Source organism: Rhineura floridana, chromosome 2 (assembly GCF_030035675.1).
Source record: "Rhineura floridana isolate rRhiFlo1 chromosome 2, rRhiFlo1.hap2, whole genome shotgun sequence".
In the NCBI taxonomy this organism is placed as follows: Eukaryota; Metazoa; Chordata; class Lepidosauria; order Squamata; family Rhineuridae; genus Rhineura; species Rhineura floridana.
The window spans coordinates 104,206,562-104,232,248 of record NC_084481.1 but is presented as its reverse complement, the minus strand read 5'-3'; the positions used below and the strand labels follow the sequence as shown (position 1 = coordinate 104,232,248).

Genomic DNA, 25,687 nt, shown 5'->3' with positions numbered 1-25,687 from the left:
ATTTGATTCATTTACTTACATAGTTTGTAGCCCACCAAGATTTCAGCTTTAAGTACCATTGTAGCTTTGGTCCCAGATTAATTGCAAAATCTTTGCCAAGACCTTCCATTCTTTTAAACTGTTCATCATACATAAGTGGTCGAACCGATTCCAAATACTGGAATTGATAAGAAGAACTAGAGTCAATGCAGCAGGGTGTATCAAAACCACCTCAATACTTTACAACCAAGCGGCAACAATTGCCAGTGGTATATGGTGGGACGAAAAGGAGCAGCTCTAGCAACATAATCTGTTGATCTTGCAAGTCATTACTGGGCACCTGAGAGACAAGCCAATCAGAACGCTAGCAAAAAGGTGGAGACAAGTCTCTGTAAGAACATCAGCAGGCCAAAGAGCCCCAAAAGATATTCAATTGTCTGTTGCCTATATTTCCATTCAAACTAAGATTAAAAACTTTTTGAAACTACTGCTCCTAGACTTATCAAAGTATGGTCTATTTAAAAGATTTGGAAAGAGAAATTTAAGGAAAGTATTATGTATTCTTGTTTTTATTAAATACTTTATTATTATTATTATTATTTTACTAAGACCTTCAAGACAGAAGGGGTGGCTAACTTGTAGCCTTCAGACACTGTTGGGACTCCAGCTCCCATTAGCCCCAGACAACTTGGCCAATGATCAGGGATGATGGGAGTTGTAATCCAACAATTTCTGGAGGGTCACAAGTAGGAGAAGTAGGAGATAATGTTTATTTATTATTTGATTTATATCCCGCCCTTCCTCCCAGCAGGAGCCCAGGGCAGCAAACAAAAGCACTAAAAACACTTTTAAACATCATAAAAACAGACTTTAAAATACATTAAAACAAAACATCTTTAAAAACATTGTTTTTTAAAAAAGCTTTGAAGACATCTTTAAAAAACGGTTAAAAACATATTGTTTTAAAAAAAGGTTTAAAAACACATTAAAAGCAATTCCAACACAGACGCAGACTGGGATAAGGTCTCAACTTAAAAGGCTTGTTGAAAGAGGCAGGTCTTCGGTAGCTGCCAAAAATGTAACAGAGATGGTGCCTGTCTAATATTTAAGGAGAGGGAATTCCACAGGGTAGGTGCTACCACACTAAAGGTCCGTTTCCTATGTTATACAGAACGGACCTTCTGATATGATGGTATCTGCAGGAGGCCCTCACAGGCATAGCGCAGTGATCAACTGGGTATATAAGGGGTAAGACGGTCTTTCAGGTATCCTGGTCCCAAGCTGCATAGGGCTTTGTACACCAAAACTAGAACCTTGAACTTGGCCTGGTAGCAAATGGGCAGCCAGGGCAATTCTTCCAGCAGCAAGGTGACATGTTGGTGATACCTTGCCCCAGTGAGCAGTCTCGCCACCGCATTTGGCACCAGCTGCAACTTCCGGACCAACCTCAAGGGCAGATATCAAGCTATATGATAAAGTATGAATATATGCATATAAATGACTGGCATACTAGCAAGTCTCGAAGTCTGTCCAATTACTTACTTGCTTATTAGATATATATCCCACCCTTCCTCCTCCTTCCGTATGTACAAATTTTATTTTTCCTACAGAAGCATAGTCCCACATCTTGCCTTGCTATTAGTCATTTATCAGCATCCGATAAACGGTGAGGGGCAAGTTTCTCAGGGAAGATAAAAGCTCATTCCCTTGCAAAACTATGGTTTAGGAATCCAGGAATGCACATCTGAACCAGATCTATGTCTGAATCATTAGTATGGTATAACGAATAGTAATGGATCTTAATTATAAGCCATATCTCAATACCTTTTTCCCACCAGGACTTTTTTTCAAGCCCATGGATAATTTCCACAAATGGTAAAAAAAAAATAAGAAACTTTCTCCTCCTAACATTGCCAGAAATTGTAGCTACTTATTTTACTTATCATTTAGGGTATAACAAAATCTAGACATGATCTTATCATCATCCATATTTAAAAGGTAAGGTGTAACCAAATTTCCAAACATATTCTCAGAGATGCATTGGTATGCTTTCCCCAGCTGGGCCCAATTCACCATGTAATCCTTTATGTGTTGAAATTCGTATTCATAGTTTAGCAAGATTTTATAGACGTCTGAAAAATATGCTATCTACCACCTTCATTTTATTTCCTTTAAAAAATGCTTGTTTTTAAAATTACTTGCTGTTATGGTCTTCTTCCTAAAATCACCATGTAGTGGTGCTTTGCATAATGTCAGAACAAAGTCCACTGAGGAAAATAATCACAGGACTCTAAGCCATTGAGAGATTGCACAACACAGACAGAAGATAAAGACATGAGAATTTAAAGCCTGAGTGTCCTGCCTTCAGGGGTATAAATATAAGATAAAATAAGGGAGTGCCAGCCTTTTACTATTCTTGAGTTCATTGTACATGAATGCAAATATACCTTAACCTCAAATTTATTTAACTAGAAATCATGTCACATTTTTACTGATACATGTGATTGGACAAAACAAACAAAGGCAGTATTCTATCTGGATTAAAGTTTGGGGGAAGAGGGGTTCAAAATATCAAACACACCCTATTTACAGTATCTTTAACAGCGGGAACAGGAAGACGTGGCAGAGATGTCTGGAAACTGTAGAGCATTGGTTTACGGCCTGAGAAAAGTTTCACCAGTGCCTGAAAGTGAAACAGAAGAAAATGCTTTTCAGAATGTAAAACAGAAGAAGCCATATTCCATTTCATAAATGTGCTCCTTAAGTCTTCAGACTTCCTTTGTACAAGATGACAGTATAAGGTCAGGTTTAGACATGGTCTGTTGCTGCTGCTAACCTATTGCTTTTAAAGTCTACCGAAGTTATATCTCCTCAAAATCAATTTTTTTCACCTGGCCTTTGGTTTATCGTCTTAATCCAGATTCCCAACTGTAACCAAGCTAAACTCCCCAATGCTTGCCTGCATTTTCCCCTCCCAACTCTTGTCTCTATCTTTGTAATCTTCTTCGGGGCAGGGACCTAACTCTATAAGGTGCCATGCACATTGATAATCCAGTGTAAATAAGGTTAACCTTTTTTGCTTTATTATAGCCTTCCCCAACCTGGTGCCCTCCAGATGTTTTGGGCTACAACTCCCATAATAGATTATGGGGGTTATAGTTGAATACATCTGGTGGGCACCAGATTGGGGAAGGCTCGCTTTACTGGTATATTCTTGGTAGCACAACTGTGAAGGGGAAAGGGCACTGGTATTTCGTATGAATAGCACCCAAGTGTTCCATGGTGCAGGGCAGGACAACTAGTTTCACTGCAAGGGGAAGACAACCTTATTTCAAAGGGAAAAAAATGTAAAGGAATCTTAAATAACTTCATAAATGTTCAGAAGGGATTTGCATTCTGTAGTTTCAGTATGGCACAATTTATAGTGTTAGTGGTTTAACCTTTCAGTGTTTTTCTCAAATACAGAATACATGCTAGTACAAATATCTGAGTATCTTGGCTCCCAGAGAAGCCAACTTGCCTTACTTATCCATTGATAGCAATTGCCTCACTATGAAAGACACTGCCAAAGCAAGACACTTTTATTTCAATGCATGAATTATATACAACAAACATGACATGGGATAGCAAAATTCTTTCCTGAAAACCCAGCTAACACAACAGTGATTAAAAATGAAGGCTGGTCCATTAGTGCAAATGGCGCACTACCCTACCAACCTCAGTTTGCTCTCAGCCAGCCCCCACCTGCCTGCCATTTTACTTACAACCAATCCAGGGATGGCACTGGCTGTCAGCTTCCTCTTGCTGAGTCTCACTGTTACCTTAGTATTACTAGGCAATGAGTAGGAGGGAGACAAAACTAGAATTACCTGGTTTCACCTGCCACTGGCTCTGGCTCCACCTACTGTTGTTCTCCTGCTTTCTGCACTATTAGTCCCACTGGGCACCAACCAACACTAGATTAAAACTTTTATTTTACTTTCTGTCTTTGGAGAACACAGCAGTTCATACCATGAGCACAGATTAATAACATCAAAATAAATAATCTCTCCGAAGGTTCTTTAACCAGGGAAATAAAGAACAATGTGAAAACAAATTACAAAACTTTGGGAAAGGAGGCTTAAAAAAAGCTAGCCTGGTCAATGCTGTTGTAGAGAGAGAGAGAATGCTACAACCTAGTAAGGAAGCCAGTTATGTTAAGGTTTCTTAACTTTCTGAGAATTTTAGTCCTGGTAGAAAAGAAGCAATATTAGTTGCATTCCTTAACACACTTGCTATTTTAGTTACGATATGCAGCTTCCTGTCACTATCCAGGAGTAAAACTCAGACAGCAAAACACATTAGTCATAGCTATTCACACTGCTCAAGCTTAGCATTATAAGAACAACAGATGTATAAGCATTGCATTTCTCGAACATGCCAAAAAACCCCAGCCAATGAAAATGCTAAGCCATGTTGACACAATACTCTAAAGCCTTACCCTTCAGATACAGCCTGTATTCAAATGAGAATGCTCTTGGAATCATATCTGAAGAAAACTATCAGACATTTACTGATACTGGTCAGACATTAATAATAATAATAATAATTTAATTTGCAAATGATTTCTATTCCCCATAGAAGTACTCTACATACTATTCTTCATTTTCTATAGTCAAATAATATAAACAACAGACAGACTCTAGCGACCACAAGAGAGTGTTGTAGGTAAGACTTCTGCTTACCAGCAGGATTCATTAGGCAGTTTATACTGCAAACCAGGCCAAAGACAATATGAGTTTAAGCAAACACACTGCTCAACAAGAAAGAGTATTCCATCCCAGCTTCTTCCCCCCCCCATACATTCTCCTCTAGCGTTCTTCATAATAAGGGACCTCCCTCCATCCCCATAGCATTTGGAAGGTTGCAGGTTCCTGACAGAAGTGGTATTTGGCCTATGGGGTCTGACTAAGCTTGCATTCCACTATTTAAATCAACTAGTCAGGATATTCAAACTGTGGTTCTAAACAGCTTTGTTTGCTAGGAAGGATAACATTGAACATTTAGCTATTCAAATATTGCAGTCAAGAACCACCAAGCTTTACTCGTGGAGGATGATGCTGCCAACTCACAGAATGTAACAAAAGTGAAATGTTGGAAGAATAGGCAGCACCAATGGCCTTCCTCTGTTTCCATTAAATATTAAGAGGAAGTAGTAAGAAGAAATTGGGAAGAAAATGCGGAACCTGTGCCCCTGAAAACAAAGTTACTAATGACACACATTAGTAAAAGTCACATCAATTTTATATTCAAAACTATAGTGATAAAAATCTCTTACCATCCATATCTTTGTTCCTGTAGAAAGTTTGCCATGTTCAGCAAACATCCAGCCATGGTAGGAAAGCAGCATCTTTAGTGTAGAGCGCATTGAGAAAATAAGGGCTACCCAGAGCCCGGTCCCAAAAAGAATCCCACTGACAATACTTTGTGTTTGGTTGGACATATAGCCGCTATTTTTAAAAAAATTGAGAGAGCATATGTCACTCCAAGAATTCTGGAAAAAGGTCAAACAGTAAAGCATGCCAAGCAAGCCATAGTTAATAAGAAGGGATAATTTTAATCACAGGACTCCCACACATTCAACACCACATGAATGAGTGAGTGAGTGAGTGAGTGAGAGAGAGAGAGAGAGAGAGAGAGAGAGAGAGAGAGAGAGAAATTTTGATGATTTTTAGGATGGGGGCTCAAAATGGCTCCAATAATTGAGGAGGGAGAGCACACTTACTGTGGCAGCTCCCGTCCCTTTCTTTTACTGCTTAAAAAATGACTCATACAGCTATGGTTTGAAGGCACATAAGGCCAGCTCCCTGCTGAAGCTAAGCAGGGTCAGGTCTGGTCAGTGCCTGGATGGGAGACCTCCTGGGAACCATATGCCTTGGGTTTCATGAAAAAAGAAAGATGGGGTATAAATGTAATAAATAATAATAAATAACATACCCTCCTCCAAAAAAATCACACATGTTCCCTGTAAGTGGAGGATTGAAAGAAAAAGCTTTCTGGAACCTTACAAAAGGACCCCAGTTGTCTCAAAGATGATATACAGCTTACATAAGGAGTTTTATAAACACTTGTTCATTTCTATTTATTGTGGGTTAAATATTAAATATTGACACTCAAATAGAGCACAATCCACTGTGTAGGTGCAGCTCCTGAAAGAATTTCCTGTTAAAACCCAATTTCTCTCCCACCCCACATAGGAAAACCTAGCTCCCTACTTTGTGATTCATTCAGAATAAAAACCTTGGTAACTTGTAATGCTTTAAACACACACAGTTCATTACAACCTCCATCCCTACTCCAACATCTTCTCAAGTATAAATAAGGGGTGGTATTCAATGCTAGTCCTACTCAGAGTATACTCAATGAAGTTAATGGACATGACTAACTTAGGTTCATTAATTTCAATGGGTCTACTCTGAGTAGGACTTACTTGAATATAATTCTAGGTTTTAATCCTAATCAACTCTCACCCAATATGTCAGGAGTAGCGATGGGCAAATCTGTCAATTCCAGTTTCTCATTTTCCAAGCTTATGTTGAGATCTCCACATCAGTTTACATTTTTTTTAAAAAGTCCTCATGAAAATTCATTAGCATTTTAGCATGAATTTCTCCTAGTATACACTTCTAACTGTATGTAATTTTACCCAATATACACCTTTTTGCAAAGCAGTTTCCTCTAGAATAATGCATTTTTGTGTTATGTTTTGTATGTTATTTTAATGGACTCTTTACCCCAATATGTGCATTTCTGTACACATTACTTGGCTGGAGAACTGTAGTAGTAAGCTGACCTTCACCAGCAGGTACCGGGGTGGGTTATAGCAGTTTAAAATTCAGTATTACAAACAATTAAAACAAATTACAATCACAAGAACAGGGTGGGTCCTGAAAACATACATGTCAAGTGCCAAAGGCCAGAGTAAACAGCATTTACTGGGTAGCATTCACCAAAAACTGTACAGCAAAGGCTCCAGATGCACCACTGAGGGAGCAAATCCCATAACGTAGGGTCAACCACAGAGAAAGATCTCTCCCAGACCACCATCCCGCCAAACTTCTGAGAGTGATGGAGCTATTGAGAAGGCTCCCTCTGCTGATCTTAACATCTGAGAGGGTCTGTAGGGAAGGAGATGGTCTCTGTGATATTTGGGGCCTAAGTCATTTAGGGCTTTAAACACTAACATTAGCACCTTGAATTGGGCCCAGAAACAAACTAGCAACCAACGCAACTGTTTTAGACAGAGGTTATATGTAATCTGGTTGCTGCATTTTGGACCAGCTGAAGTTTCCAAGCCGTCTTCAAGGGCAGCCCCACATACATCATGTTGCAATAATCCAATCTGCAAGTTACCAGAGCATGGGAGTGCTGTGGCCAACTTGTCTCTCTCCAAAAGGGGCTGCAACTGGTGAACCAACTGCAGCTGGAAAAAGGCACCTGGGCTTCAAGTGACAATGTTGGATGCAAGAGTTGCAAAATTTGGAGAAGTGCAAATTTTGAAGGATGGCCGAGTTTTGATTCAGGTATTGTTTCAGAAAGTGCAAATTAGGTAGTTCACCTTCAGATGTGAACTGAATAAAATTTCTCCCCCATTCCTAGTCAGGAGTGCAAAGAAATTACATTTCCCAGAGCTCTTGATGTCTGGCTTGCTGCTATAGTAGCATTAAATACTATGCATATCTCTATATGGATATAGAGAATTCTCCCTCTCACCCAATTCTTACTTCCCAACATTACTGGCAGAGCAGCAACTGCAAGGTAAGCAGGTGGATGGGGAGGCTTATGACAGGGATGAGACAGGATTCTACTCTAACATTATTATCTCAGTGCATTTTGAGCCAATTTCAGAAGTGATGTTCTACCCATAATTAACACTTAGGAAAAAAATCTGACCAATACAAAGAGAGTATGCAGTCTACTTACGTTGTATCAAGAGTCCGGTTGATTTTAGCTATTAGTCCCAATGAAGGATCTATTTTAGCATACATTGTTGACATAACTCCTACTACTACAATAAGCCAACTGGATGGACTAGCAGGATAGACTCCTGTGATTATGCCATTCTGGAAAGATAAGAACAAAAGAAGATCCCTATTGAGTCAGAAGAACAAATTCTAGGCATGTGCTAGAATTCCACCTAATTTGGATTTGGCACTTAATTTTCTATTAGTTCACTTGTTCTCAATCGCTGATCAGATTTTAATGTAGCAAATTTCTGCTGCTATTTTTGAAAATGGACTTTAAAAATTTTTTTTAACCTCTAAAACATTGATTGTAAGAATGGTAATTTATCCATGTTTCCTTCAAAATATCAATAGTTTTAAAGGAAATAGCAATATTTCCTTTAAAATATCTATATTAATATCAATATTTTACTGAGCAAAAAAACACAGATCAGTAAAAGCAGTGGCTAACAGATACAGAACAAACTCAAATCAATGCCAGCCTGTTAGGTCAATGGAATGCTTTTGAACCGGCACCGGCCAACAAATCCCATCCTTAGCATATACTTAATTTTCTGGGTTCTAGTGCAACAATTTCACACTCCCCAGACAACCTTTGTTTTTTAAAAATCCCAACATATAGGTGAACATGACTATGTGAATGCAAACTAACTCACTGCATTAGTCTTCTTCACTGAACACAATAATTAGCAAGAACGAAGCATGGGTGAGCAAAAGTATTTCTTGAACACATTGAAGACTGAGGAATATGGTAATACTGGAAAGCTGACAGTATCTGGGAACATGAAAATCTGCAGAGCTCTAACCCTAACCCTTCAAAACAGGAAGAGATAGGGTCGTACATGTTAGTAGTAGGAGTAGCAATAATTCCTTGTGACAGATATTTTCCTGGACTGTCTCCTAGCAGAGAAAGGCAGACTCTAACAAAGGGAAAAGGCTCTTGAAGGCTCATGGGTAAAGACATGTTTTTAAAACTTCATCTGGCAATCAGAGGGCAAGAAGTACCTTTCATTTCCTTCTCTTGCCCATATAGCAGTTGTTGGACTCCAGGTCCCACCAGCCCTAGTCAGCACAGTCAATGGTCAGGGATGATGGGAATTGTAGTTTAGCAACATCTGAAGGGTCACAAGTTCCCCATACAACCCAAGACGAATTGGAACTGTCAAAGCACCTCCAGAGGCTAACGGAAAAGCTTCTTTGAATCTCCAGGCTATGGAGGCACTTTAAAAACACTACTTAGTTACTTGACTATACAGGCAAGAGGACAAAGGTAGCTGGAGCTTAACAAAACTGCAGTGATAATTCAGGTGGAAAACACAATTAATGAATTGTAAGAAACTGAAGCAGCAGTGTCAGGTGGGGACAATGAAGTCTGTCAGATGCTGTGTAGAATATGAAGACAAGGAAGGAGGAGCATGGGGAACTGTTAAAAGTCATCTTGCAAGTTTATTGTTATTACATTTCTATCCCACCTTCCTTTTGTGGAGTTCAAAGTGGTATAAGACACTGAAAAAGAGGGAAATCTGCTTAACTACTCAATGAGAGATTGGGTTGAGAAATTGTCCAAGATAATCCAGTAAGCAGCGATTTGAACCCAGATCTCCATGGTCCAAGACCAATACCCAATCCACTGCATCCAACTGGCTCTCTTTGTTAGGATCTACCTTCTATGGGAGTAGGCAGTTCTGATGAGGTGGTATGGTCAAGAAAGTGAGGGAAACTTTTTTGGGTTTTCACCTTATCTGTCAAATTTCAACATGTTTCAGAGGTAAGTATTTGAGGGCAGAATTACACATGATTTTGATCCCACTTTTCTGAAACATGTGGTTAAGCTGAACCTCTCCCATGCTCTCCAATTCTGCCCTGGCTAGACTTATTTTTGGTCTCTAAATCTAACCAGGAAGAAAAGGTAACTAGGAGGGATTGTGGGGGGAAATTGGCAAGCGGAAGAAAGCACTTACACACAGCAATGGAAATTAGTGTTACACAACAAATGTTGGTGTTCAGAATCCTACTTTCCTACATGATGTGTACCTCCGCCCTAAGTATAGTTTCAGAACTGCAGTATGAGTTACCTTGAATCTGATGAACTTCTTCTTCCAGGAGTAGAGTCCAGATAAATAGATCTGCCTGAGAGCCTCATGGCTCATACGCAGATCAATTCCATCTGGGGTTACTGTAAACTGAAAAGCAACTGCTTGGTGGGCTTCCGCCATTTTTAGAATTTACCTGTCAAATGAAAGGATAAAATATATATATTAGTAGCAGCTTAATTTGCATGAGATAATCAGAAGCAAGAATACGATACCTAGTGCAAAACTGTGTAGGAACGCATTCATCGTCTTTGACTTTTGAAGGTATCAAATATTGCTTGAGTGCTACTCAGTTCTGTAACATTCCAGTCTACATCACAGGGCTGTGTGCAATCAAAGATATCTCCATTAATAAGCTAAGATATGAATGACTCTTTTGGTCACACACACAGGCTGTCTGCACAACTGAGCAAACATATTGGAGAGTTTTCCATGAACTATAGTTTCCTGTTTTGTCCAAACTGGGAAACTATGGTTTAACAGCTTCAAAACAAGACAGAATATTAAGCTATGCTAAACGGAAGACTTCTTGTGGTTTGTTTGCCACCTCTCACAAATGGATTATGTGCATAGCCAAAAGGTTCAGTCATATCTCAGCTTCATCAAGCATGAGAGCAAAGGCTTTGCCCAGTAATGTCATCAGCTGAAAATAAGTCCATACTCTGAAGTAATCACATTATCTCATTAAGAACTAGTACTACAGTAAAGCCAGACGTTGTTTGCAAGAACCAAAGCTAAACCATGCCTTTATATTTTATAGTGTTTTTAATATAAAGATGTAGCATCTTACCACTCCAACTTAATACTTGGATCATCCATCACCAAAAAATTACCAGAGTTCTTTTAGAGCAATTTCGGCAATCTGGTTCACTGTGCAACAACAATTCCATTCCCTGTCCTCCAATAGGCCCCAATCCACTCAAATTGTAAGCACATTTCCCCTTCCACGCTACAACAAATTAGTCTCTTCCTAACTTTCATGTACCAGTACTTGTCTCACTAGCTTACATTTTTAAAAGTATGTTTACTTCCAACTTTCAAAATTATCTTATCTAAACTAATCTACAGAGATAAGAAGAACCGGCCACCACTCACCATATGCTCAGAGGCACATTACCAAATTCTTCCAAGCTACACAGGAAGTGGATTGGACTGTGAAAGACCAACCCAAATTGTGTTTGCATTTTGACAAATTTGTATGGCAGTACAACATCTCAGAGAGGAGGTCAGTGCTTATACCTGCCCAATTTCCCTGCTTTTTGTTTGATAGAAATATGAATGGGCTATAGGTACGTTCCTAAACCACAAGTTTTTTTGCCTATTGGTGAATTTCTCTGCTTTTTAATCTGGGAGGTAAGAAATGGGATCCTATGCAAGTTTGCTGAGAATGGATTGATCATTTGCATGCTTATTGAATTCAGTGGGATTTACTCTCCCTGCAATCATGCTTAGGATAGGTGAAACTGACCACAGGGGATGGGGAGGAGGAGGAGAGGAAGAGGAAGGAGGGGAGGAGGGAGAGGGGAGCAGGCAGGAGGGGGAGGGGAGGAGGACAGGTTTGATCACTTACATGTTTATTGAGTTCAGTGGGATTTACTCCCATGCAATCATGCTTAGGATAGGTAAAACTGATATGGGGAGCGGGGAGGGCTGGAGTGGGCAGGGGAGGAGGAAGAAGGAAGAGGGGAGGGGAAGAGGAACAGAGAGGAGAGGGGAAAGGCAGGTCTGATCATTTGCATGCTTATTGAGTTCAATGGGATTTATTCCTATGGAATCATGGTTAGGATAGGTAAAACTGGCCATGGGAGAGGAGATGGGGGGAGGAGTGGATTGGAGGGGGGCAAAGGAAGGGGGAGGGGAAGGCAGGTTTGATCATTTGCATGCTTATAGAGTTCAGTGGTATTTATTCTCATGCAATCATGCTTAAGATAGGTAAAACTGACCATGGGGAGGAAGGGGAGGGGGTTGGAAGGGGATGGGGAGGGAGGGGCAAAAGAAGGGGGAGGGAAGGGGCAAGACAGAGGGGATAGGAGGGAGGAGAAGGGAGGGTGGATTTGATCATTTGCATACTTTGAGTTCAATGGGATTCATTTCTGTGCATTTTATGTTTGAAAATGGAAATGGACTGCCTTCAAGTCGATCCCGACTTATGACAACCCTATGAGTAGGGTTTTCATGTTAAACAGTATTCAGAGGTGGTTTCACCATTACCTTGCTCTGAGGCTGAGAGGCAGTGACTGGTCCAAGGTCACCCAGGGAGCTTCATGGCTGTGTGTGGATTTGAACCCTGGTCTCCCAGGTTGTAGTCCAACACTGACCCAGGGGAGAGGTAGGGAGGGTAGGAGGAGGGGAGGAGATTGGGTGGGTGGGCACTGGGCAAAGGGGAAGTCCCTTTCCTTTCCAAAAGGAAAATACTGTGAACAGTATCATTGCTTTTCAGAATTTCCCCCACCTTTTTATTCTATAGTAGGCACATGTAGCTTCCCACCAAAATTTAAACCAAAGCTGTCCCTGGCCACATCCACACCAGACCTTTATTTCACTTTGGACAGTCCTGGCGTTTTTCAAAGAATCCTGGGAAGTGTAGTTAGTGAAGGGTGCTGAGAGCTGCTAGAAGATGCCCTGTTCCCCTCATAGACCTTCAATCAGAGTGGCTGACTGTTAAACCAGCCTGGCCACTGGAGCTCTGTCAGGGGAATAGGAGTCTCCTCTCAGCCTTTCACAAACTACACTTCCCAGGATTCTTTGGGGGAAGCCGTGACTGTCTCAAGTGAAATCAAAGGCTGGTGTGTGTGTGGCCCCCTGATTAGACAAGCCAAGCAGCTGTGAGTCTGGCTTTTAGAACACTGACAATTGGTTCTAACTGAGCATGCCCGACACTATCATTCAGTTCAAGTCAAAATTTCTTAAATTAATTAAAAATCAGCCAGGCATTTTTGTAACTTTTAAACTGCAAAAGAGGAAGGACAGAGTATGGGGCAAGGTCAGTAATAGGATTACAGGTACTCTGTGAACATGGCTGATTTTTAATGAATTTCAACAGATTATGAGAACTCTGACAGAAAAAAGTCCAAAAGGGCTCTGGGTTTTTGTCCTCTTTTTAGACTTTGAACTCTCTGTTCTCTCTGACTGTTTTGTGTATCACCATGAAAATTTAGAGGTTGTTAAGCAAGTGTTTCTGTGTTCAGGACTATAAGTTTTGCAAGGTTTTGTTTTGAAATGAGCTTATGGGAAGCATCAGAATGGCATGGGGGGTATTTTCAATTTAACACTGCGGAATGTGAAAAATCCATGCTGGCTATACACTCTTGTGGCTGTATAATTTGCCTTCCACATATATGTCTCAAGTCAATGTACACAATTTAATAAATAGCTTAAAACAGCATGGAAAATAACAACAAATGAACTGAAAAACAATAAAAGGAGACACCCATGGCAGAGACCTATTCATCCAGGTAGGAAAGCTTGCCAGCTGATCCAAAATGCTCCTGCTACAAATTCACCACTTGCAGCAAATAGGTAGCAAATCTGGGGGACTGGCAACATTAATTTCAAGGTTTAGGAATGCTTACCCTGTTGTATGGATGGCTTCCCCCCCTTTAAAAAAAAAAAAAAGCTTTGTGATGCTGGAGTATGTAACCTTGAATCTTGGGGCAAATTTCATCCAGCCCCTCTAAAACGCAGCTCAGGTCCTGCTTGCAGGTTTCCCTTGGGCATCTGGTTGGCCACTGTGTGAACAAGATGCTGGCCTAGAGTGGTCACTGCCCTGATCCAGCAGGATGTTTTTATGTTCTGAAAAGTGTCCCGTTTCACCCCTGAAATTTGAATCACAAGTTCTCACTATAGTGTATTTTGCTCAGTACTAGCCCACACACTCAAGTCAGTTTTGGTGGCCTGTTCCAGGTGCCCTTTCCTGTCTGAAGCAAGGCAAGAGAGGACTGGAAACAGGACCTTCTCGATTGTGGCAACCTTTAACTTGTTTTAACTGTTTTTTTATTATTCTGTTTTACTATTTAATAAAAGTGTATTATTTTGTGAACTGTCCTGGAAATGTTTTACATGGAAGGACAGGATAGAAATGTATAAACACAAACAAGAAACAGAGATAATGTTTATACACAGCACTTTTCCAAGAGCTCCAAGAGTTTTGTATACATTATTTTAGTAATCTTTTTTAAAGCCCTATAACATTATCATCCCCTTATTACAAATGTGTGGTTGAGACTCTGCCTTTATGCAAATGGAACCACTCTGGGCATACACTCACCACAATCTGGTCAAATGAACAATTTCCTCTGCAGGGTCAAGCTCAGGAAAAACTGACTAAGCTTACAGCAGAAGTCAGCTGTGCATAGCACCAACTCCATGATTCCCTATCCTGTCCAGTATCACAAAGTTACTTCTCCCCCATCCCGGATATTTTGCCACACACACAAAAATAATTTGCTTTTTTTAAAAAATGTAATGAACGAACATTTAATTTAATACAATATGGGGTTTTTTTTAAAAAAAAAACAGGCTGACAGCTTTTCTGAGGCATAGTGTACAGGCAAGATTGATGGTGACATCAGCACTGGAATTGCTGCTATGTCAATCTTGCATAGTGGAGGGGAAGTGGCCTTCCTGCACAGGAGAAAAAAGCATGACTGTTTTATTCTGCTTACAAAGGTGTCATTAAAAGATAGCTGTTTGTCTAAATCCACTAATAAGATCATAGCTGGGGTGACTTGAGGGACCACCTGTTTTATATCTCATTCCCTTCATTGCTACATATGACGGGTGGAGAACCTGCCGCCCTCCAGATGTGGTTGCAGTCCAACTCATCATCAGCCCATTAGTATGGTCAACGGTGAGGCATGATAGGAGCTGTAGTCTAGCAACATCTAGAGGGCTTTAGCAGCTGTATTTTAAAATACATTTGTGTACATATAGCTGATCTTAATGTAGCTATGCAACATTAGCCACAGCCAAACTCACAGGTGGGAGAGGGGAATAGTATACAGCCAGGAAAGAGTGACAGAGGATTGCAGGGAAGCTTCTAGTAACTGACTTTAAAAAAAGGAAGATAAAAGAATGCATGAAATGATAGTGCAGAGTATAACTCTCATCATTATATTTGTTAAGTTAGTGCTAACACTGGAAGCACATATCAAATGCCACTGGGCAAATGAAACTGAAGATAAATAGTTGGGGACAGATTGCTTTCTCTTATAATGATTACAGGACTTCAACATTCTTTGTAGTAGTCAAACATTATACAAGTTTAAATGAAAGCTTCCATTTCTACTTAACAAGGTCTGTGACACTGTCCCAACTCAAGCATTATTCTTTTGATGTACTGGTATAATTCTTGGGATGACACCTGCTTCCTTTCTTAGCAGAGGAGTGTCCAGACCTTAGTGGTAGAGCTTGTGGGTTTGCATGCCAGAAATCTAAGGTTCAATCCATGGGATCTCCAGTTAAAATTATCAGATAGCAGTTGATTTAAACCTTTTTGACCCAAATCGTGGGAGAGCTGCTGCCTAAGTAGACAATACAGCACTAGACAGACAAAGAATCTAATCTGGTATAAAGCAGCTTCCTGTGTTCCTCTCATTTCTAACTTTTTAAGCAGTGAATTATGAAAGAGATTTAGGAATAGTTGCATGAAAATTAGAATTACAATTACATACTTCATGAAGAGGAAACTACGTCTCAGCACTGAAGTTGAAAACTGGCTTTCTACCCCTACCCTGCCTTCAACCACATGAATACCAAAGAAAATATTCACTAGGCCTTTGTATTATTTTTTGCACACTCATGGTCAAACACTCAAAACTCTACTCTGCAGTATCCTAAGAAGCATCAGCCAACACCATAGGAGACTTTAAAGGACAGGCTCCCATTTCGTTAGCTATGAGGCCCCAGACATATCCCTGTTTACACATGTTTGTTGCAAAATTAAAGTTTCCCCCCTCAAATAATGAAATGTGATTCAGTATGATGGACATAGAGTGGTGTATTAAAACAAAGCACACAAACCCAGTCCAAACTAGTATTCCTCTTTTAAGATCATTCTCTTGTTTTCTAGTGAGGTTTTTTAAAGAGTTTTTTAAAGAATGTGCTGCAGAGCACTTTCCCTGCCTCCACATTTCTAAAGCAGTCACATGTTTGCCCAGAAAAGTAGGTAAAAGGGCATGGTGCTACAGAGCATGCGTCTTTATTTAGAAATGCAGATCACTTTATCGCAGGGAATGCAAAAGGTACATAGAATTACGCACATGAAAAGAAGAGGAAACATTTATTTGGGTTGCTGGCATGTCATTTGGCAAACCATCTCTGGGCAAACCTTGCTAGGGGAATTGTAAAGAGTGAGATAAACAAGGCTTGTGACAGTCTCTTCACTTAATGCCATTTTACAAGTTCTCAATGCATCCATCCTCTGTTTGAATATTTTCCTCTGTATTCACACCACCATGCTGTAAGGTGGTGGTGGTGGGGAACACAATGTGTTCTTGAGGAGCAATGCATGTAACTATTCCTTTATCTCAATTGATCAGGGAATCAATTAAAACTGTGCTGCCATGTCAGGTAAAAAGCTTTTTAAAAAGTTCAATTAGTTGGATTCAAATACCAGCATCAGTCAAAAACACAACAGACCTGATATCTGTAAGAAACAAAACATCCAATCTGTCAATATATGTAATATATTGATAACAATTTTGCTACAAAAAACAAAGATTATCTTTTAACCCAACATGCCCTGATCAATAAATCGCATGCTGAATAGTTCTTAAACCAGCTGTTCATCTTTAGCACAGGAGACAATAGAAAGCTATGGAATTTATAACCTCAGATCTAAAAAACCTGAAACTACCCTATTAGACCATGGCATGAAATCCATTAGATTACAGTTTTGCTCCACTGCCCAGGAACTACTTTCTCTCTGGATTTTGGTATCCAGTCACTGACTTTGGGCTAGAAAGATCAGCAGAAGATTCACAGCAGTTTTGGATCAGTTCTTGTATTCTGCTGGTTTAAGTGTCTAGGAGAAAATAACTCCTGCAGCATTTACCAAATTCAGGGCTGAGAGGACTCAAACAACAGGAAAAGATCCAAAATGTATTCAAATAATGCAGGGGTGGGGAACTATTTTCCTCAATGGCAACCTTCCAGGGGCTGCATGCCAGTGGTGGGTGTGGCCAGAGGCAAAAATGGGCAGAGCAACACATGTGACATACAGCAGGCTACATTCAAGCCATACCAGGATCAGGGGTTTCTGCGCGCATACATCACCTCTCTCCATTTTTCATCCAGGTAAAAAAGAGGCACTATCACAGTTCACATTCAAACCAGGCAAAAATACTCATGGTGGGAGCAGAGCAGGGCAAGTAAGGAGTATGGTCTAGGAGAATTCCAAGGGATTCACAGAGAGGCCTGGAGGGCCTCATTCATTCCCCAGGCCTGACACTCCAAACCCCAAAAATAATACAAGCACCATTTAGAAAGTGCAAAGTAGATGGTACAAAATGCACATATGCAAAAATCCTCATATCAGACTTTGTTGATGGTGGCAATTCTTTGAGCTCCAAGTTTGGGTTCTTCTATCATGTATTCTACACCACAAAATTCTCCTGATTTTTTCTTCTATCAGGTACTGTGTAATAATGAGCCACATGTACAATGAAATAATTACACTGTGCATTACCCATCCCTTTTACCCATCATGAGAATGAATCCAATTCCTTAAACTGCAAGCACACACACTCCCTCCATCTTAACTCCATAAACAGTAGATAGGGAGCAAATGCATAAGTATTTACAAAATGTTAAAAATAATGCTTAAATATTTTCAAGGGGAAAATAGTTGCAACATGTGGCATAAAAGTGAAAGATAAGATCAGATCAGCATCAAAATCCTGATAAATTCCTGGGGTGCAGAATCCTGATTAATTTTGTCAGATGTTTTCCTACCTTCAAGTCACTTGTTAAGGCTGTGGTCCTCAACCAAGTATGGTGTAAAGTGAGCTGGATAAATGAGGAAAAATTGGATAAGATCAGAAAAGAGTGAAATCTGATGCCAAGTGTGAAGAAGGTGATCAAATATAATAGGGCACATTCTAAGAAATGGAAGTCTAGTTGAAAAGAAATTGAAAGAAAAAGGAGCAAGGTACCACCATAAAAAGCAATACCATGAAGAAAAAAGAGTGGAGAAGAATGCTGACCTGTAAAGGCTTGCTCAAGATGAAGAAAAGCACGGAGAGTTGCTGGAAACTAATCTTGGGATAGCAGAGATCTTGCATGTGCTTTGCTGGAACCCAACAGGATTCCAACACATTAGATGCCGATGTCAGAGAACTAAGTCCAGATTCTTGATGTATCATACAGCATCTGAAAGCCACATCATTAGGCAATGGACAAACAGGAACCCTGGGTGGCAGGAAAAACAAAAAAGTACATAACAGCAAGTCAGCCAAGGACATCAGTACTGGCTGTTTTGCCAGTTCACTTGCACTTTTCCATCTAAAGGTAAGCAACTCTCTATAAAGCCTTGAAAGAACACATTTTTATCATAACCTGCAAGAAACATAAAAAGATTTTAGGCTTTGCTCAAACCTGGAATAATCAGTTGTATTCACAGAGTTAATTTACAAATGCAAAGTCAAACACAAATGAGTACACTCAGAAGCTATTCTCATTACAAAAATCTGCAAGAACAACAGCATCTCATTCACTTCTGGGGGCAGCATAATCCGAGAGGCATGCCCCAAGATACTTTGCACCAAACTGGTGCAAAATGCTGTCTGTAGCTAACAAATTACATGCTGGTAACCTGGTACTGGTAACCTATCCCAGAGAAGGCAGTGAAGACTAAGGCTCACAACATCGTTAAAAGAAAATGGACAGTCTTCTCACCTCAGTCAGCTGGTATCTCCCATCCCAGCTATGCTGTTAGCTTTTACTGCTATGTTCATCTTGTCTTAATCAGAATTGAAGTTTTTCAGTGGTATTGGTATTTCTCAATGGGGCCAATTATAAAATCTAGATGAGAAGTGTACTCCAGATATTAAGAATTGTAAAATTGCTGTCAGAGTGGTATTCATAAAGAATTATCTATACACTATCCATTTACTATGTGTTCCTTAGAAAGAACAAACACTAGTTAATAATTACCACTTCAGAGTGGTTGCTCCACCACAGCACTAGTTGCATATGTAACAGTGAGGCCACATGGAAGATGCATATGACATCGTTGCTTTCAATGCCGGTGCCTCTTATTTATTTTTATGTGTTAAATTTATCTCCACTCTTCCTTCCAAAAGGAGCCCAGGATTGCAACTTGGAGTGTGCTGTTTCTACATTGCATGCATTACCAGGACACCACGGGAGGCAGCCATGAAAATATACCAATAATTTCACTAAGGTATGAACTGGCGATTGGTCAAATCACACACACACACAAAATCTAATATGAATCTAATCTAAAGTGATAACAGAGTAATCTACTCATAAAAGTAGTTAATAGTTTTCAAAATAAGACAATAGGACCCCCCTATCTCCCACAACAGAGAGCCAGTGTGGCGTAGTGGTTAGAATGTTGGAATACGACCTGGGAGACCAGGGTGTGAATACCCACATAGCCATGAAGCTCCCTGGGTGACCTTGGGCCAGTCACTACCTCTCAGCCTCAGAGGAAGGCAATGGTAAACCACCTCTGAATACTGCTTACCATGAAAACCCTATTTATAGGGTCGCCATAAGTCGGAATCGACTTGAAGGCAGTCCATTTCCATCTCCCACAACATGCTGCAAAAACTTCTTTTATTTTAATTGCAGTATAGATAGTAATTTAAATTACATTCAAAGCAAGAGATTTCCTCAAACTTGTCCTTGTAAATACTTCACTTAAAAATATTCCAGTTGAGAATGGAGAGAGAGACTTTGGTCTTACAACTTAGGATGTATGAGACTACTATAAATATTTCTCAAGGCTCACATATACAAAGAAACAGACAGCAGAAAATACGATAGATTTGGAGCAACACACACATAACTTGTTATGAGTTCCCTCTGTTAGCTTACACAATTCTCCAAAAATTAGAAAAAATCAATTAATTCTCTGTATTTAAATAGCATTATTTTATAAAAGACTGAACTATGTTTCCCAGGTACTCAATAGAATTATTATGCTACATCAAAAGAAACAAAAGATAAGAAAGCATGGGTATCATTTTTAATATGGGCAAAGATAGCAGGCGTACTGATTAATTTGTTCAAAGAATTTGTTCAAAGCACAAATTAACAAGCACAAGAATGTCTTGGAGCACCTTAAAGGCTAACAAATTTATTATACTTAGTTAAAATCTAAGGCAGAACAAGACTAGTCCTTGTTTTGGCTGCAACAGAGTAACACTGCTACCCATGTGGAAATCTAACAAGGGACAGAAAGACATCAAGAATTAAACTTTACTGTCAAATATCAGAATACTTATCTCTATAAAAATGTTACTTTGGAGCAGAAAAATAACTGACTTCCATGAGATATTCCCCCAAAGCCTTGGAGCTGACAATGACTTATCTGCAATAAAATAAACTGCCACTTTTGCTTTTGTACAACTGAATATTTTCCAGAAGCGATACTTCAAGGAGAAAGACAGATTCTACTATTTCTGTTTGGAACTAGACAGGAAAACATACTTGGCCTACAATGAGTTCCAGAAATAGTACCTTCTTGTGCCTTTTTGCCAGTTTCTCCTCTCATTCCCACCCCCAATCTTATTAGGCTCTTGTGATTTAATGTTATGCAGTCATGCAATATGGTATCTGAAAGACACTTCTGCAAAGCAGCGGACTTCTTGAAACCCCGCCCTTCCTCCACAGCAAGGACAGATCACATGACAGACTCAGAAAAGTAGGCAAAAGGTTACGCTGATGCACAACACACCACCAGACTGCAAAAGCTCACTTTGCCTTTCACACTCTAGACTACAGATTCTGTTTCAGTGCCTCCATTCTTAATAATACAGGAAGTACTATTAACATCCCAAGAAAAGCACTTTGAATGAATTACGCACTCAAAATGCACAAAAGGAAATTCGGAGTATGACTAAAATTCAGTCCTTTCTTAAACACAAGCTAAGCAGCAAATTTGATCCTCAGTTATAAAAGTTAATATACAATTGGGGGGGGCGAGCAAGCAGGAGGCACTTCCCTATCTTCTGGCTGCTTATTTCTTTATTATGTCACTCTCATGCACCCTAATCCTAACCTAGTTTCACTATTTTCAAAAGGTCATACTCCCATGTAATTTTGCATAGATTAAAGATTGCTATAGCACAACCCCATGCACGTTTACTCAAAGTTCAATTAAATTTGCTCCCATACAAATGTGGATGGAAGAGGAAAGCATACAAATCTTTCCTGTGGGGTTTCCTGTAACATCTAGGTTTATTCTCACTACTCTTTCTCTCTCAGCATCATGTGGTAGTGTCATGCCTCCCCTCCATAGCGTTGAGAACACCATGAAGTGTTGCCCAGCCATTTTAAAACACAATGCATTCACGAATGGCCCCTCTTTTCAAACACTCCATTGTTATAGTTCCGTCTCTTTATGCCAACTGGTCACTGTCTGCTCAAATACTGTATGTTTTTTTCTAGCTGCATATGTGGAAGGCTCACATCACCTTTTTCTTGACTTAAAAGAACTTACGGCAAAAATTTGAAAACTGTTCTTAACCAAAGGAGGCCTTTTCATATACAAGAGTTTTTAAAGAATTTACTCTTGGACAAATACAACAGTCACACTTTCAGTTTGCAAGCATGCAGATCAAAAGATTCCCACAGTCATGATTTTTAATCTAATTATTAATATTACAGACAACACTGAACTTCACCATAGATTTGGGGAATTTGTCTTATATTGATCTCCTCGATAATCAGTGCTTTATTTCATGAATATGCAGTTCTAAGGCTCAAGCATGTACTGAGTTCACAATGAAACATGCAGGACCCTACCTTTTAATGCCAGATGTATGGGGGCTAGCTAAGATTGCTTATTAGTGAAAGAAAGGCATTCTGCCTATGACCAAAAGGTACTTTTTAATTATTTTACAGTATCACAGAGTAGGAAGGGACCTCCAAGAGTATCTAGTCCAGTCTTTTCCATCCTGGTATCTTCCAGATGTTTTTGAGTACAACTCTCATCAACCCCAGCCAGTATGGGCAATGGTCAGGGATAATGGGAGTTGTGGCTCAAAACATCTGGAGGGCACCAGGTTGGGGAAGAACGATCTAGTCCAACCACAACCCCACTAATGCCTTCAGATCTTCCCTAGCTCAAATTTAGCACTGTTGGCATATCAAAGTATTTCACACTTCACAAGTTTGGTTTTGGCATAGAACTGGAAAATCCAATGTGTAATCTTCCACCTGCCCTATATGAGAATGAACAGTTTCAGAACTAGTGCCTTTCAAAACCCTCAGAAGCTAAGGTAGTCACTGGCTCCTCTATTCCATCTGAACACAAAAAGGAGGAACATGAAGTAGGGGTGTGTGGTTAGGTTACAGCAGTTTCAAACAATAAGAAGTTTGGTTAAACACACATTTGTTAATAATTATTACATTTTACTTTGCCTATACCGAGATTAATTCCTAATCTGCACAAATGTAGCCCATGTTACATTTGCAGTTAACTACAACTAAGATTGGAGACACTTTCCATTCAAGATTTAACAAACAAGATTCTGCTCATCTGATTACCTCACCCACCTATTCCAGTTATACTAGATCTACCACATGGCTTATGGCAATTTAACCCAAATGAACAGCGCCATGATTAGTGGAATGTGCAGTGAATGGTTTTAAATGAAAATGTTTAGAAGTCACTCACAAGAGTCAAATGAGCAAGACACTATCATAATCTTCTCTACGCAGAATCCAAATTATTATAGTTTATTGTAAGAAATTCATACTTCTACATATTAAAACAAAAAACTTCCTTAATACCAAATTCTGCATAACGTAATCTGTTCCCTCAGTATCAAATGTTGATCTACAATGCTCAGTTCCTGCAAAGCTCAGGTTCCTGGCAATATGTGTAGCTGCAGGCCCCAGAATTTGTACATAAGTGGTTTGTAAGGATAGGTTTACCTGTACACAATGACCAAAGATTACGTATTATTTACCCCATTCCACAATACACCTCCACAACCTCATTGCTGTCAACAGGTCTGAAATCAAGAGGTATATGCAGCCAATTCATTTTTTCACTATTTGTATGGTATAAACCTGCTATTCCTCAGCAAAACATATTAGGGAAATGGGGATTTGCCTTAAACAAAGTAACTGTACCCAGGAAACATATTAATATTTTCTGAAAACTAAGGCTGCAGTTCTACAAACACTTAGCTGGGAATAAGTATCTTGATCCCAACAGGGCTTACTTTTGAATACACTGCATTGTAAGCTGTCAAATGATTATATGCTTTTATTTTAAAAAAAATGTTTATCTGACTTTTCATGAAATTTTTAAGTTTATATTTTTCTAAAACCACACTGATGGTATCTTGATAATATCAACTGATAGTATCAAAGGGTATAATTTCCCTTTAGTGTGACATTTATTTATTTTATCATATAAAGTGTCCTAAGATGACAATTTGCTCCTTTTCATAAAATTAGGAATCTGCAAGCAGTCACAAAAGCAGTAATGCTGGGGCCAGAACAGTTTTTTCCCTAAAACGGCAAGTTAAAATCACATTAATATGGTGAGCAATCCAGATTTTAAGAGCTATATTATTGATTTCAACTGATCATTGTTTATTTTAGTGGCCTGTGGTTCTTATTTAACAGGAAAGTGTTTCACTCAAAGACTAAATATCAGCTAACTTCAAGCTGGAAGGAAAATAATATTTTAAAAGCACAATCCCATGGAATCCTACTTAGAAGTAAGTACCACTGTGTTCAACTGGGCTTACATCCAAGTTAAGGGTGCACTGTACAGGACTTCAGCCTAAGTTTCCGTTTCATAAAATTTGGCGGGGGCTGGAGGGCAGAGGGAGCATGTAAAATGTCCTTTTTAATGGCTTATCCTTACTAGAGTATTTTCCAGTAAGAAAACCGGCATCAATAATATAAAGAACAAGCAGGGGGAAATACCTGCACAGGTGGGGCAAGGCCAAACACTACCTGGAAAAATACGGGGGGAGGGTAGAGGGCGAATGAGAGACCATTCCAAACACTGATGACACTGAATCAGCTGGGCAGAGTCGGAGCTCGGAAGCTCGTGCAAGAACGAAAAAGTAAAGAGAGTGGCAGCCCGTCAGCTCGAGAGCCCCCCCCCCAATCTACACAGAGGACCTGCAGGTTCATGCTATTTACTCACGTGTGCAGCGAAGTTTCTCTCTCTGCACCCTATGATGTCCTTCCTCCGTTAAGCGCCAGGAAACAACGGACGAGGAAGGAGCTCACATGGGAAGAGACTCGTGCACACGCTGTCTCCTAGAGAGTCCCTCGCACAGAGAGCGAAGCACGCTCTTGGCACCACCACCACCTAGGCACCTGCCACTGCTGTCCCCACGAGCCGCCGCCGCCGCACCCCTTCGTGCAATGTTTCCTTACACCAGGCGCTCCCCATTCAAAAATTATTCCCCAGCTCCTCCTTGTGGCGGGGGGAGAGACGGAGGGAGCTCTACATGCACACTTCTACACCACCACCCCCCGTAAAGATGTGGGAGAGAAATGAAAACCACGATCTGGGGAGGTGAGTGGCGGTAAGCTTCACTTACGCCTCTCCGGTGAGAAGGAGGAGAGGCGAGGGGACCGCGCCTCCTCTCAGTCGGACGTCAAGGAGCCAGAGAAAGAGTGCGCGAGGGGAATCCGCGCGCAGTGCAGCACCCAGAACGCTGCCACGGCCGCTACCGGCTGTGTCCGGATTGGCCAAAGTGCCAGCAGAAGGGGCGGGGCCAGGAGAGGCGGAGGCTGGAGAAAGGGGAAAATGCCACTCGGAGTGACTGGGCGGGGAAGGAGGAGGAGGAACATCGCAGCGAGCGCAGAGTGCGGTGATGGCAAAGGAGACGACGGGGAGCGAGAAGAGATTAGGGGCGCGGCAGGGGCGCGCTTTGGGATGGGCGAAGGCAGTGGGTGGAGCTTGGAGGGAGGGTCAGAACCGCCCCGCCTGCCTGCTTCCTTACCTCGGCTGCTCTCTGCTTGCGGAACCTCTAGTTTGAAATAGAAAGCGGGGATTTTTTTTACCAGCCCTGCGCAGGCTTGGAAGAAGATGGGCGGTTTTGCGGCGCGCGGATAGAGGATTAGGAGATGGGACGGAGCTCTTTTCCCCCTCCTACCGGCGTGCCTGCCGTCGTCGTCCTACTAGAGGACAAATTTTTCAAGCCCTTTCTCTCCCGGCGTAGCGCTGCCTCAGCAGAGGCAGCAACACCGGCTGTTTTACTCTTCAGTCTGCAGAGTGCATCTATTAAGAGGACCGTTAATTTGCCCTGAATCATGTCTGGCACACGCACCGCTATCGGGTCTTCCCGGGTCAGTGAGGGGAGGCTTCAGTAGGAAAAGGGAACGAGCAGCTGGCGGGAGTGGGTTGAATATAAGAGAAGTGAGCCTCCCAGCACTCCCACGAAC

General features: G+C 40.6%; 1 protein-coding gene across 8 annotated transcripts in view; it reads right to left on the bottom strand.

Moving 5' to 3' along the window:
- The window catches only part of CPT1A (carnitine palmitoyltransferase 1A), a 55,720-nt gene extending 30,735 nt beyond the window's left edge, over positions 1 to 24,985 (bottom strand). For 2 of the 8 annotated variants that reach the window (XM_061609925.1, XM_061609933.1), the window contains exons 1-8: positions 24,841 to 24,984; positions 18,280 to 18,484; positions 18,029 to 18,082; positions 10,058 to 10,211; positions 7,942 to 8,081; positions 5,297 to 5,468; positions 2,561 to 2,662; positions 20 to 157 (exon numbers count right to left, since the gene is read on the bottom strand). In XM_061609925.1, the coding sequence (XP_061465909.1) occupies positions 20 to 157; positions 2,561 to 2,662; positions 5,297 to 5,468; positions 7,942 to 8,081; positions 10,058 to 10,198 (693 nt within the window). In that variant the 5' untranslated portion in view covers positions 10,199 to 10,211; positions 18,029 to 18,082; positions 18,280 to 18,484; positions 24,841 to 24,984. Of the gene's footprint in view, positions 1 to 19; positions 158 to 2,560; positions 2,663 to 5,296; positions 5,469 to 7,941; positions 8,082 to 10,057; positions 10,212 to 18,028; positions 18,083 to 18,279; positions 18,485 to 18,970; positions 19,110 to 20,782; positions 20,853 to 24,437; positions 24,810 to 24,840 lie in introns of those variants that run through there. The other 6 variants (XM_061609926.1, XM_061609928.1, XM_061609927.1 and 3 more) reach the window with 6 other exon arrangements.
- Between the last annotated feature and the right edge of the window lie 702 nt (positions 24,986 to 25,687).